Genomic DNA, 14,551 nt, shown 5'->3' with positions numbered 1-14,551 from the left:
TTCATTTCCTTAATATCGTTGCTGCTGCAGGTACGATATTGTTCGTCGTTCCTGCGGCAGCACACATCGCTATGTGTGACACCACAGGAACGACGAACATCTCTTTACCTACGTCCACCGGCAATGAGGAAGGGAGGAGGTGGGCGGCATGTTCCGGCCGCTCATCTACGCCCCTCCTCTGCTATTGTACGGCTGCCATGTGACGTCGCTGTGACGCCGCACGAACCGCCCCCTTAGAAAAGAAGCAGATCGCCGGCCAGAGCGACGTCGCAGGCAAGGTAAGTCTGTGTGATGGGTGTTAGCGATGTTGTGCACCACGGGCAGCAATTTGCCCGTGACGCACAACCAACGGGGGCGGGTACGCTCGCTAGCGATAACGGTACCGATATCGCAGCGTGTAAAGTACCCTTTAATGGCCCTTTAGGCTTATTCATACTGATTTTTTTTTTTTTAAGGTATTTTTGAAGAGAAACTCTCCAAATTCCTACTAAAAAACTCATGTAAAAGTCATCTAATTTAACGCTATGGGAATTCTACTTTGCTGTTTCAGGCATTTCTTTTTTCCCCCAAGAGTTTTTCATAACCTCTTAAAAAAAGTGCATGTCACTTCTTTGAATCAGATCCTAAAAGAAATCTCTCTAACTAGCCACTGTCCAATCATAAGGCTGCCAAAAACTCTTCAAGAAAAAAATAAACCTCTTCAAAATCTCTTCCAAAGAACTTCAGGAAAAGAAAAACTCCTCTATAATCTCCTAAGAAAAGAAAGCTTAATGAAAAGGTTCCTGCTTAAAAGGCTATGTGCGCACTTTGCATCAAAGTAGTTGCAGTTCAAAAACCATCCTCTGGCAGAAAGGACAATGTTTTTGGCTTTAAAAATGGATGTAAAACGCAAAGAAAGTAGCCTATGCGCACCTGGCGGTTTTCATGAGTTTTTAGTGCTTTTCCGGTGCTTTTAGAAACGCTGCAGTTTTGTATTAAATTGAATGGATGGGAAACGCAGCCAAAATGGCAAAAACAATTGACATGTTGCTTCTTTAAACACTGAGTTTTTGCCCAAATTTATACAAACTAAACGCAACATTTTGAACAGCGAAGTGCACACAAGAAAGCTCAATGTCCCATTGACTTTGCTTGAAAAGCATGACGCAAGCATTTTGGCATGAAAACGCTGCAGTTGAAAAAGCAGTGAAAAGCAGGTAAAAAAGCAAAGTGCGCACATAACCAAAAATTGTAGTTTTTGAACTGAAAAAAACTCACAGAGTTTTCATTGAGGCAGTTCTTTGGGAAGTTTTTAGAGGAGTTTTTCAATTTCAGAAGTGGTTTTGAAAGTTTTTGAAGCCTTTGAAAGAGTTTTTCTCCATAAGTAATTCTTGCAACTTTTTCATAGGACATTCCCTAGTTTTGAACAAATTCCATCAGGGCCTGCTGCAAAGAAGTGACATGGACTTCAATTTTTTCCACCAGGCATTTTTCACATCCTCTAGCTAATTTTCAACACTGAAGATACTGAACATATGAAAAAGTCAAGCTTCAATAGAAATAAATAGGAAGAGTCAAGTGTTTTTGAAGCAATTTTTCTTTTGAGTGAACCCGTTCCAAAACACTCCCATATAGACATACCCTTAGACACATGAAGGCATGTCAGTCTGATAAGCAGATGACCTTATGCTGGAGACTGTAGGTAGTCAACCTGTCACCACGTTTACACATTTGGACTTTACGGTTTCTTCAGCTTTTTATCAAACCTTCAAAGAAGTATTTGGCTTTTTGATAACTCACAGTCTACATACAGTACACCAATTACAACGAGAACAATAATAAGAATACACTACACATTCTAATCTAGAGTGGCTGCACATTTACCAATATTAGCAGTAAAATATATAGAGAGACAGATAAGCCCTGATAAGCAAGCAAATACATGATAGAATGAAAAAGAGAATGGTGTCGATTATATGAAGATTAATAATTCTCCTGCATAATTCTGAACTATGGCATATCCAAGAACAGATTTCTAACCATGTTTACCTGATCAAAGAGGAAATAAAATGAAATCTACATATATTATTTTAAATTTATTATTTATTATTAGAAATTTATTTTATTTGCATTATAAGTAGAGGTGAGTAAACCTGACCTGTAAAGTTTGGGGTTTGTACCAAATATTGGGTGTCGGGCCTCAAACTCGAACACAGATTTTTAAACAAACACTCTGTCTGAGTTTGGGTGCTGTTCATATGCTAGCCATTCAATCGAGCATAGGGGTGCTCGGATACACTCAGTGCTCAGCCCATTGAGAATCGCTTGCAGTCTCTGAATAGCTCTCAATGGGGGTAGAAACAACGTTTTCAGATGTTGTGTCTAAAAAAAACCCAAAACCTTGCCTATCCTCCAACGCAAATGCTGTCTTTATGGCTGTCTGTATGTGGACGGAGAGCCGAATTGCCAAATCATTAACATCCATTGAGGTTCAGGCTCCGGGATCAAGTTCAGTTCACGTCTGCGCCCCAAACTGTCACTATACTTGTTACCTGAGTCGAGCCCATAAGTTCCAGTCACCATTGACTTATATGGGGTTCGGAATCTGGGAACAAGTTCAGGTCAAGTCCGGGTCCCGAAACAAACTTTTAGCTAAAGTCTGGCCAAACCTGGTGAACCCAAACATCCAGGGGTCTGCTCATCTCTATTTATAAGTAACTTTCCTATTGGAGCTGTGACCCTCCATGCCCATACATCACACAACTCAAGACTTCTGCAGTAAGAACCACAAAGCTGAGTCTTGAGCAGGGGAATTCCTATTATGGCATTCATATAATTTAACAAGGTACATAGACGGGTGGTTTTCTCATGAAGATGTACTGTATTTCTCAAATGTACAACAGGTTACTGTAATCTATAAAGAATAAAAAAAACAAAAAAAAAACAAGAGAATTCACTACTTTCTAAGCAAAAATGCACCAATACATGGCAAGGAAGCCACCTAGTGCAAAGCAATTATTTAATACGACACTTTGGCACTATACATAGTACACTTTTGGTGCTGGCATCATACACAGTACACTTTTGGTGCTGGCATCATACACAGTACACTTTTTGTGCTGGCATCATACACAATACACGTTTGGTGCTGGTATCATACACAGTACACTTTTGGTGCTGGCTATGCAATCAGTTTCAATAGCAGCTCGGGGCATACCTGTCAGGTGCAATATAAACCCAGAACCACGAGCAGTTCTGTGTGCATATTGCTAATCCCAGCCTAACTGTCCCAGTATCTAGTTCCATAGATAAAGAGATCTTTAGAAAAAGTATTTCTAAAGATCCTTCATTATATTCTAATGAGGCCAGTGACTAGTCGCAAGGGCATAAGGTCCCTTGGCTAATCAGCCCACTTAGAATGTAAGCATGCCTGTTGTGAATGTCAGTTATGCTTTTGTTGCTGTGAGGCTCCCTCTTGTGGCCAGGAATGGTTTGGACAGAGACTAGGTGTGCTGGAGCAATGGGCATTTCCATTGCTAACTCTCTGCCTATTTAAACCTTGGTCTGCTGGCAGTCTGAGCCGGTTCTCATATGTTCTTTAGTTACCAGCCTTCTCATCTTGCTCCAGACCACATCTACCCTAGATAAGTGCTTGGGTCTTTCTTATGTTGTTTTGTTCTTTTGTTATTATCTGGGTTTGTCATTTTCAATGGTTATTGTCAGTTTATTTGCATGCAGGAATCTTCCCTCTCTGTTGCTTAGCTGGGAAGCTCCCTGCAGCTATGTTTGGAGTTTTGCTCTTATAAGTACATGTGCTTGTTGCTTCTTGAATTTGTAATTGTTCCTGTTTTCTGTTCAATGGTTTGACAAGAGCACCTGATATAGGACGGAGTTCAGATCGTGCGATCTGAGAACTTTTTGTACTATCAGGTATTTGGATTTTTGTAGGGTTTTTCTCTGGCCACAATCAGCCCCTTTCCTATCCTTTAATATTTTGTCAATGGGGCCTCACCTTTGCTAATCCTATCACCCATCTGTGTATTGTGTTTTCCTATATCACCGTAGTCTTTGAATGTGGGGGGCTTGCTATACTTTTTGCGGTCTATTTCTGAGGCAGAGAGTTATTCATCCTTCCTTCCTTTATGATAGCTAGTTCTCCAGCTGGGTTCGCGGTGCATAGGATGTTAGTTCACCCCTCAGCCACTTCTAGTGTTGATGGTTAGTAAGGGGATGGCAGCCAGATTAGTTGCCAATGCTCTTGTCACCTTTTTTGACAATGATCTATTGTGATCTTCCATGGTTCCGGATCATAACACATGCCCCTGTGGGGGTTCTAAAATGCTAATGAATGTGCAGAGTCGGAGGATGGTCTCGCTCTCCTCTGCTGCCACGGCGCCAGACGTTGGATTTCGGCTCAGTGTGCATGATCCCCGGACTTCCGATCATACGCATTATGAAGGCGGGTGTATGCGTCCTGGCTTCAAACTGGAGTAGTGCGCATGACCAGAAATGCCAGGGACTTCTGATCATGTGCACTATCCCTAAGCCCGGCGTTTTGAGGTGGTGCAACGGACACTGGTATACGCATCAGATGATACTGGGCAGTGGGCATTTAGCATGTTAGTATGCTGTGGTGGGCATGCTGCCATGCCAAGAGGGCAGAATGAGCACGGGAACTAACGCCCTTGCGACTAGTCCTTGTGCTCATTAGCATATCATAAAGGATCTTTAGAAATACTTTTTCTGAAGATTTCTACGTTTGCTACTTGATGCTGGGACAGTTAGGCAGGGATTAGCAATATCCATCCAGAACTGCTCGCGGTTCTGGGTGCATGGGGACATGACAGGTTCCCTTTAATGATTGTCCCCATGTCTGCCATTTTTACAAGGCCCTGCCAGAGTAGTATACCATTGATCAGATGATCCCTTAGTGGAAGTAAAGTGTAAATGCAACACAAAAAATCCCTGTCATGTTAAAATAATCCTTCATCATCTGAAAAATACCTACTCTATATAAAAATATGAAAATAATTAGTATCACTGCCATGTTGTAATGATCCATACTATAAAACTAATACTTTATCCTGCACAGTGAATATTTTTAAAAAAATGAGGCCAGAAATGTATTATGACACCAAACTACAAAAAAACTGCAAAAAAAACCACACAGAGATCCATCAATAGAAGAATAAAATGATAAAGCCAATATTCTTTTTCAGGCCTTGTTGATGGCCACCGTATAGGAACAGCGACTATGCACCATCTTTACATGGAGCGGGCCCTGGAGCAGAAGCCTTTATGTACAGGGAGAGTCCCCGTTTTATTATATAGCAACAGTAACTGATGCAATCAGAGCTAGCTCCAATCGCATCAGGCTAAATGTTACTGTCAGGCCCGAGAGTGGCATTTCAAAGGCTTTCAACATGGCTGATGTAACGCCAGAGCCCAGTTTGTCCCTTCACAATGCAATTGTAAGGTGCCGATTGGTTGTCATAGCAGCGCTGGGCCTTCTCAAGGCCTCCGTATCTGCTATGGTATTACAAAGCCCAGCCTGTGGCTCAGAAATTGTACAATAGACCATAATATGGTCAAGAAATTACAGGCTCAAGCCCCTACAAACACTAATATATATATATATATATATATATATATATATATATATATATATATATATCTCAAATAGCCCACCTTTTTTCCAAACATAAATGGCAAACTGGAAAAAGCGACTGTCATGTTTCATATTGACGTGTGTGTAATTACCAAAGCTAATAAACCATAAAAGGTATGTCCAATACCGTGAATGCCAAAATGAAAAAAATAAATAAACACCAGAATTGGCTTTTGGTTGCTGCATCTACCCCCACAAAATTGTATTAAAACGCAATCAGAATAAATGAACCCCAAAAGGGTATACATAGAAACATCAGCTCAACGTGCCAAAAACAAACCCCTAATACAGGCAGCGCCGATACGGATCTCAGAATATGGTGACACAAACCAGATGTTTTTCTTTGCATAGTTCTTTCTTTGTAAGTTTCATATCACTGTAATCATATTTATCCGGAAGAATTATTTTGACAGATCATTTTTAGCGCACAGTGAAAGCCGAAAGAATGAAACTCCTCAAAACAAATGGTGGAATTTAGGGGATTCTTTCACTATTTCATTGTACTTGAAATTTTTGCTTCGCTTTTTAAGTACAATATATTCTAAAACGATGGTGTCACTCAAAGGTAAAACTTGTTCAGCCAAAAAAATGCCCTCATATGGCAATGTGAATGTAAAAATAAAAAGTTATATCTCTTTGCAGAAGGGGAGGAAAAAAATGGCGACAAAATGCTTTGTCCTCAAAGTAATTAAATGTTTTTTTTAAGTATATAAAGGGGCTTTCCCATGTACACATTTAATTTTAAAGTTGATTTTAATCAATAGATCTTGGAATAATAACAATTTCCACAATTGGATGGGTTTATAAAAAATGTTACTGAGCTGAGATAATCTTATATCTGTCCCTGCTATGTACTGTGTAATGGCTGTGTCTGACCGTACAGGACATGGTCTGAGCATACCACAGCTCCTGGGCAGGGGAGGAAGTAAAAGAGAATATAAATACATTACAAACAGGCAGGGAAATATTTTACCTCACAAAAGGAATCAGTTGTGATCCCATGCTGTGCTTCTGTATAGTCTCTTTTACTTCCTCCCCTGCCCAGGAGATGTGGTATGTTTAGACCATGCTCCCGTACGGTCAGACATGGCCATTACACAATACATAGCTTACTTCCTCCTCAGCCCAGGAGCTGTGGTATGATCAGACTATGCCCCTGTGCGGTCAGACACGGCCATTACACAGTACATATCCTACTTCCTCCCCAGCCCAGGAGGTGTGGTATGATCAGACCATGCCCCTGTATGGTCAGACAAGGCCATTACATAGTACATAGCTTACTTCTTCCCCAGCCCAGGAGCTGTGGTATGATTAGACCATGCTCCTGTGCGGTCAGACACGGCCATTACACAGTACATAGCTTACTTCTTCCATGGCCCAGGAGCTGTGGTATGATCAGACCATGCCCCTGTACAGTCAGACACGGACATTACACAGTACATAGCTTACTTTCTCCCTGGCCCAGGAGCTGTGGTATGATCAGACCATGCCCCTGTGTGAACAGACATGGCCATTACACAGTACATAGCAGAAGCACATATATAAGATTAGTTCAGGAAATACATTTTAACACATCCAGTTGTGGAACTCATTTTTTATAACAAGAGCTATTGATCAACTTTAAAATGAATTTATTCATGGGAAAACCCCATGGAAATGAAAACAATCTTAAAAACGTAATACTGCTGGAATCATACAAACCCACAGAATAAAGTTAACATTAACAATGTAAAAGAAAAGTCAAAAAAGGAAACTCTAAAATTCAACAAAACATATTTTTTTCTTCTCTATACATCCTCAAAAAATTCAATTTTTTTGGAAGCCTTATATGTACTCCAAACTGCCACCATTTAAATATAGCTTGTCGCCCCCCCAAAAGCTTGATCCTTAAGAAGTTAAAATAAAATAAATCCACAGGGCACTAGTTACATTGGGAATTCTGTCATTACAAACAGGATCAAACTGATAATAATGCATTCTGTGGACCTTTTGAGCCCCCTACTCATGAATTGATGCCTCAAAGGAGCAGCGAGCAGCCTGTATTCTCTGAGGTCAGGCACAGGCTGCTGTTCTACAAGGCAGAGTAAACACGGGAATCTTAAAATTCCCCAAAGAATCAGAAGATATCACCAGACTGATCCCACCTGTAAAGGGATTTTCCTGATCTATGGTGTTGGGGGCACAGGGCGGCCACACAGGATTGTCGTTCCTCTTTATATATATACAAAGTGGTGTCTTTCTCCTATCTGGAATTGCACTCTCATTTGCGCAGATCTGATGTTTACACTGCTATGCATCCGTTGGTGCTTGAGTAAGGATAGTTATATTGTTTTTTCAGATTACTACAATTTGTTTTACTGAAATTTAGGTGATGGGGTCCATGTCTGGTGCTTTAAATTCTACTACACATTTGCCATACAAAACACATGCTATAATAGCGCCTATTCGACGTATACTGGACTGCATGCATTTTATCACTGTATAGAAAAGTGTAGTCCACTATGCTTTTCTATACCAAGGTACATGGTTGGTAAGGCCTCATTTAGACCTTCGTTTTCTGGTATCCATTATTGTCTAATGTCTGTTTCTTGAGGACCATACTTCCGCAAAAAAATCATGGAGTCATGCCCGTCACAGATGGAAATAACTCATTTAAGTATATGACTCCTTTAAAATGACGGACAGCACACCGATACCATCAGTGTGTAGTACCTTTGCTGTCAGTGATTAAAGGGAACCTGTCACAAGTGAAAATGCTATTAACCTGCAGATATGGGCATATCTGCTTGTTAATAGTGCCTGAAACCTGCCCAGCGCCTTCATATTGAACTCCGCTGCCGGGAGGAAATTAACTTTAATCCACCCAACAATGTTCAAGTTTCAGTCACGGGAGTGGCACCAGGGCGGGTTCAGTCACTACTCTACATATCGAGAATGACAGGTCTTACCGCACCCTCGCACCGGCTGACAGCTGCTCAACATTAGACTCCGCTGTCAGTCAGTGCAGGGGGCTGTTGTTACACAGAGCGTTGACTGAATCTGTGCCAGTACCACCCCCGTGACTGAAATCTGAACATTGCCCAGAGGATTAACATTCATTTCCTCCTGGCAGTGGCATTCAATGGGCAGGCACTGGTCAGGTTTCAAAAAGGAGGCAGTTGCACTCTGTAGTGCTAAGATATGTGTAACAAAGAATATGGGAATATAGACATGCATTGCTGCTATGAAAAACATGTAACAATTGAGATACTTAGCACACAAAAATGGCCAGTTTATGTGAGCCCAACAGCCAACAGCAAGGCAACCTCTTTTTGTTGGGTCTCTGTCTCATCTAAAGTCTCACTTTGGGTTAAAAAAAAACCTTACAATTTATGGGCAGATAGGAACCCACAAATGTAGAATTAAAATTGCCTGAGGCCGAAGAGCAGGAGTGCTCAATCAGAAGGCATAACTGTGTAATCTAAGAAAAAGACTGATGGCACATTCTACCTTTCTAATGTGAACAGATTCAAACTGAATATGAAACATGGTGACAGAAAGGAGACAGTTGCACTCTGTAGTGCTAAGATATGTGTAACAATGAATATGAGAATATAGACATATATTACTGCTATGAAAAACATGTAAAAATTCAGATACTTAGCACAGAAAAATGGCCAGTTTTATGTGAGCCCAACAACCAATGGCAAGAGGACTTGTTTATGTTGGTCTCTATCAAACCAATGCCTCTCTTTGGGTTAAAAAACCTACAATATATGAGCGGACAGGAACATGCAAAAAGAGGTTGCCTTGCCGTTGGCTGTTGGGCTCACAGAAAACTGGCCATTTTTGTGAGCTAAATATCTCAAATTTTTAAATGTTTTTCATAGCAGTAATGCATTTCTATATTCCCATATTCATTGTTACACATATCTTAGGCGCTACAGAGTGAAACCGTCTCTTTTTTGTTACAATGTTTCATGTTCAGTTTGCATCTGTTCACATTAGAAAGGTAGGATGTGCCTTCAGTCTTTTTCTGGGCAGGTTTCAGGCGCTATTAGGCTAGGGCCCCACTTTGCGTTTTACCTGCTTTTCAGGTGCTTTTTGGGTGCGTTTTGAGAAGCGCCTTTTTCATGCCAAAATGCTTGCGTTTTCATTTTTCAGCCATTTCAATAGCATTTGTGATTTTTCCGACCTCACTTTGCGTTTGTAAATGCATCTGCGAATTTGCATATTTTGTGGCAAAAACCAAGCGTTCAAAGAAGCAACATGTCAATTGTTTTTGCCATTTTGGGTGCGTTTTGCTAACATTGAAGCCTATGAGAAATGGCAAAAAACAAAATTCCTTCAAATTCCTGCATTTTATCTGCTTTTTATGTGCAGAAAACATGCGTTTTGGACTACCAAAACGCATGATTTTTGGACATTAAAATAATGATTTGATATGTCCCTTTACACACACACATAGTCCGACAATTAAATTTAAGAAAAATAATAATTTATTGCTATTTTTCCAATAAATAATATATTACCACTATAATTTTAATAAATATTTTTATTTCCTTAATTATTTCTAAAATTCTGTTTTCCTTTTTTTCTGTTTTTTCATTCTGTTTGACTGTTTAAACTTTATTTAGCAGTGTCATGATGTTCAAAACGCATCTGTCAAAACGCAGGTGAAAAAGCATGCAAAAAGTGCTGAAAACTCATCTAAAACGCGGTAAATACGCATGCGTTTTCAGCGCTAAATTTCTGAAAAAGGCAACTTTGGTCAAATCAATTAAGCCCAAAACGTGCGTTTATAACTGCAAGTAGGAGAACGCAAAGTGGGGCCCTAGCCTAAACCTACAGATTAAACAGGTTAATAGTATTTTTCTGTGTAACAGGTGCCATTACAATGAATAGGATTAGTGGTGTAATTTATTTATTTTTTCATATGTGTAAATAACTGACGAGACTCTAATGGTAAAAACTGACAAGTTGACCACGTACACATGTTGAGTTTTTACCTCAGTATTTGTAGCCAAAACCAGGAGTGGAGCAATCAGAGGAAAAATATAATAGACACACGGGCACCACTTCTACATTTTTTCACCCACTCCTGGTTTTGGCTACAAATACTGAGATAAAAAACTGACCAAATACTCAGCGTGTGAATGTGGCCTTATACGTGGTAATTCCCTGACTTCTGAATGAGGCCAGAGTAAAAGTACATCACTTGTTAATGTTTTTTTTTACAATAGCCTTCACAGTAGCCTATGTTTGGGCCCTGTCTATCAGAGGTATACACCAGGAAATACTATACCTGTTATAAAAACCAAAAGGGATATATTGAATGCTCTCTCTCTCTCTCTTTATATATATATATATATATCTCATGCACTTATTTATTTTAGTAGTAGTTTGCATATGACATTACTCGTAAATACTGTATACTGAGTAATTCCTATTTATATGTACAATCCATATACTGACAACTAAAATCAAATGTGAAGTATAATCATTATAAGTTGATGAAGGGAAATCCTTCTAATGGGACGTCTATCGTTAGTTGGATGGCAGTGGCTACAAAGGGTGTCTCTGCCTCTGCAGGACACATCATGACCATCCAGTACACGGACGTAACACTTCGTGTACCTTGCGTTTGTGCTGCTGGATAATTATACAATATATACCCCGGTTCCCATGCAGATAACAGCTGATTGTGGACGGTACACTGTGTGATCAGCTTATTTTTCTGGGACCCTTCTAACCAAAATTTTTGTCAAAACCCTTTTGAGCATTAATTTCATAAAAAAGGAAAAGGAGATAGTTGCAACAATTCATAGAAGAGAACATGGCAGAAGTAAGCGGCGTTATGGATGGCTAGGCTCACCTGCTGGCTGTGCTCTGCCTGCAATGCTGTCTGAAAGGCATTAGGTGATAATTCATTGCATCCAGCAGTAACTTTTGGCATACTGGGTCAGACCTCATGAAGTCTACTGACTGTACCCTCTCTACCAACTCTGGAGCTGGGATGAGAGCAAAGCGGAGTCTCTTCATCAGATCTGGGGCATACTGCATGCGTGTTTCCCTGTCGTGTTCCAGCCAAAGTACAGACATCTGAAAGAGAGCAAGTTCAGACTCCACTGGAGGTGGCAAGGAGTCCAGCATGGAACGCATCTCTTCAAAGTTGAGCAGCAACACATCCTCCACCAAATACTTATTGGCCAGCTTCTTTGTCTCCTCCAGGCCATGAAGAGCTGCAATTTTACACACCTGTTTATAGTTCTGCACTGAAATCTGATCATTGAGAAACTGTACACAAAGCTTTGTCACCTGAGGAATATGCAAGATCTTACTGACTGATAATACCTCCTCAACTGTATCTAAGGATAAGGTAACATTGGCTGTGTAAAGGTACTCCAAGACCAATCTGAGCCCAATTGAGGAACATCCTTGCAAGACCAGGTTGTTGATGGCCCTAGGGCTGACAAGCATCTTCTCATCTGGAGAAGAGGAGGGTGTCCCAGGCTCATCTGACTGGGACTGTTGTTCCTTTGGACCAGTTGACAGGCCATCCTGACCAGGGTGACTGGAGAACAGAGATCTGAAATATTGAGAACAGGATGCAAGTACAGCTTTGTGGCAGTGGAACTGCTGTCCTTGGGCAGTCAAGGTCACATCACAAAAGAGCTGCTTTCTCCAAAGGAGGTTCAGGCCGTGAAGAAGATTATCACTATGACTCGGGTCAAAAGTGGAAGTCCTGTCCCCCGATCTGGACATGGTGGGACTCTCGTGTGAATTTCTGCAGTTACCTACAAAGAATGAAAATCAATTTTAAAACTTTACTGTCAGATAAATAAACTATTATACTAAGGCTAGGTTCACACTAACATTCGGAGTTCTGCTTTTCTGATCCATTATCCAGACACAAACAATGCCAAAAACTAGACAATGCCATTGATCAAAATAGGGTCTGTTTAGGTTCCATTTGAGTGTCCATCATTTTAACCAATAAACGTACAATAAAAGTACTTGCAATGAAGCCTCCTAATGGATTCTCAAATGCAAGTGTGAACATCGCCTAAGTATTGTTTAAGGCTTTATTACTTTAACCTTTAAATGCAAAGAACGACATTAAGTCATAAAAACCCTAAAATTATTGATTGTAAAGCACAAATTTGTGGAGTAATACACAAACTTCCAGAGGCACTGACACTGAAGCTTCAGCCCTCAGATGCCTAATTCAGGAGCCTATGTTCTGTTATATCATTGTGTCTGATCCAGCCAACAGAGAAGTGAAATATGGATGATAAGGCAACATTGTTGTGATAATGAAACATCTATCTGTGAATGAGATTCTTACATAAATGATAATATTTGGAATTTGTTTTTTCCAGATTTCTCTAATTTTCTTTGTTTTATTAAAATTTTGTATTTCTGAATTTCTCATAGTTGCTTTGAAATAACAGGTGTGATCACGTCTGCATCCACAATATAAAACACTGAAAACCTGGAAAATATTTGTGTGGGTTTTTTTACTACTTATTTTGACAAATGTGTGAATAATGTACAAATCTAAGCAAAAGCAGTACTTAATATTTTACTGGGTTAATAGACTATAGGAAGAGTTAGTTTAGAAACTGTACATGCTGACCCTGTCACAATGATCCTACACTTCATAGTGATTTTAATACAAAGCATAACACAATGTAGGCGTAGTATATAGAATATGAATTTACAGAGGACCACACATCCGCACATTATTTGTATCCCTTTATAATTTACTAAACTTCTTAAAAATATTGTTTTGTGGAAAATGTATAGAAATGATCTGCTGTCAAAACAGTGCAATACATTAAGACCAAAGCTTTGAGTAATTGAATGTACAGTTGTTTTCGCAGATATCCCAGGCACTGTCACTGTACATCCTGGGCGAAGTGTAGAAGTCATCAGAGGCAGTCCCTCCCATTCTGTCTGAGCACATAGTAATGATGCTGACTGCCCAGAGACACATCTGACACCTTGCTACTTTTCCTGAACACCATGTGCCTGCTCATACTGTATACACCTCAGTCACAAATCCCTGTCAAAACTCACTCACTGCCAGCAAAAGTGACCCCATAACAAGAGCATGTTCCAGCTGGCTTCAAAAATATATTAAAAAATATTACATTTTAATTATTATTATTATTAAAATTATTTTCCTCAGTTTTAAAAATCCATTAAGTTCAATATTACACTATTCCAATATTTTCACTTTATTAACCCCCATAAAGTTCAATACTGCACTATTCCAGAATTTTCACTTTGTCAATTATTTACACTAATTATCATTATTTACAAAACAATGGTTACAAAGCTACAAATAAAGCCAGAATTCTAGGAGCCACATGTTCTCAGCCTCCATCCATGTCTCAGCTCACCCAGAGGGACTGGATGATAACCCCAGTCACATATTATACAGAACCCTGGAAATTGTACTTAATAAACACCCAAAAAAAAGTACAAGCTAATTAGGAAAGGAAAGAAGGAATCGCTCAAACAATTGCAGGCAGCAAGGATAAGAAACCCCTTCATCATCATCATCATCATCATCATCATCAGTGCTCCTCAGCTCACCCATCTCCAGGATCTTAGAGACCCTCTGGATAAGATCAGCATATTGCAGCCCTGCTCCCACTACCATTGTTGGAATATTAGAGAAGCAGCATAGTCCGTAGCAGTGTACAGAGATGCACTCACACTGATCACTGCCTTTATTAGCCTACAATTGGATTTATCTATGGATATTAGCCCAGATGCCTTCTTATGAAAGTATGTTTCTAAGTATTTTTAAGAAAACCCAACTGCTCTGAGGAAAGCCACATGAATATGAGAAAACATACTGATCTGATCCCACTGCTGCAAGGTACTGATCCTGGCAGTGAAGGGGTTAGGGGC

The 14,551-nt window shown here is 39.9% G+C and overlaps 1 protein-coding gene across 1 annotated transcript in view; it reads right to left on the bottom strand.

The window, feature by feature from the left end:
- KLHL14 (kelch like family member 14) overlaps positions 1 to 14,551 on the bottom strand; it is a 155,007-nt gene that overhangs the window by 139,827 nt on the left and 629 nt on the right. Inside the window, exon 2 of the mRNA XM_075353318.1 lies at positions 11,502 to 12,423. Coding sequence (XP_075209433.1) covers positions 11,502 to 12,391 — 890 coding nt within the window. The 5' untranslated portion in view covers positions 12,392 to 12,423. The remainder of the gene's footprint in view (positions 1 to 11,501; positions 12,424 to 14,551) is intronic.

This window comes from Anomaloglossus baeobatrachus, chromosome 6 (assembly GCF_048569485.1).
Source record: "Anomaloglossus baeobatrachus isolate aAnoBae1 chromosome 6, aAnoBae1.hap1, whole genome shotgun sequence".
In the NCBI taxonomy this organism is placed as follows: Eukaryota; Metazoa; Chordata; class Amphibia; order Anura; family Aromobatidae; genus Anomaloglossus; species Anomaloglossus baeobatrachus.
Note: the sequence above shows the minus strand (reverse complement) of the source record. Positions and strands in the feature narration are given on the sequence as shown.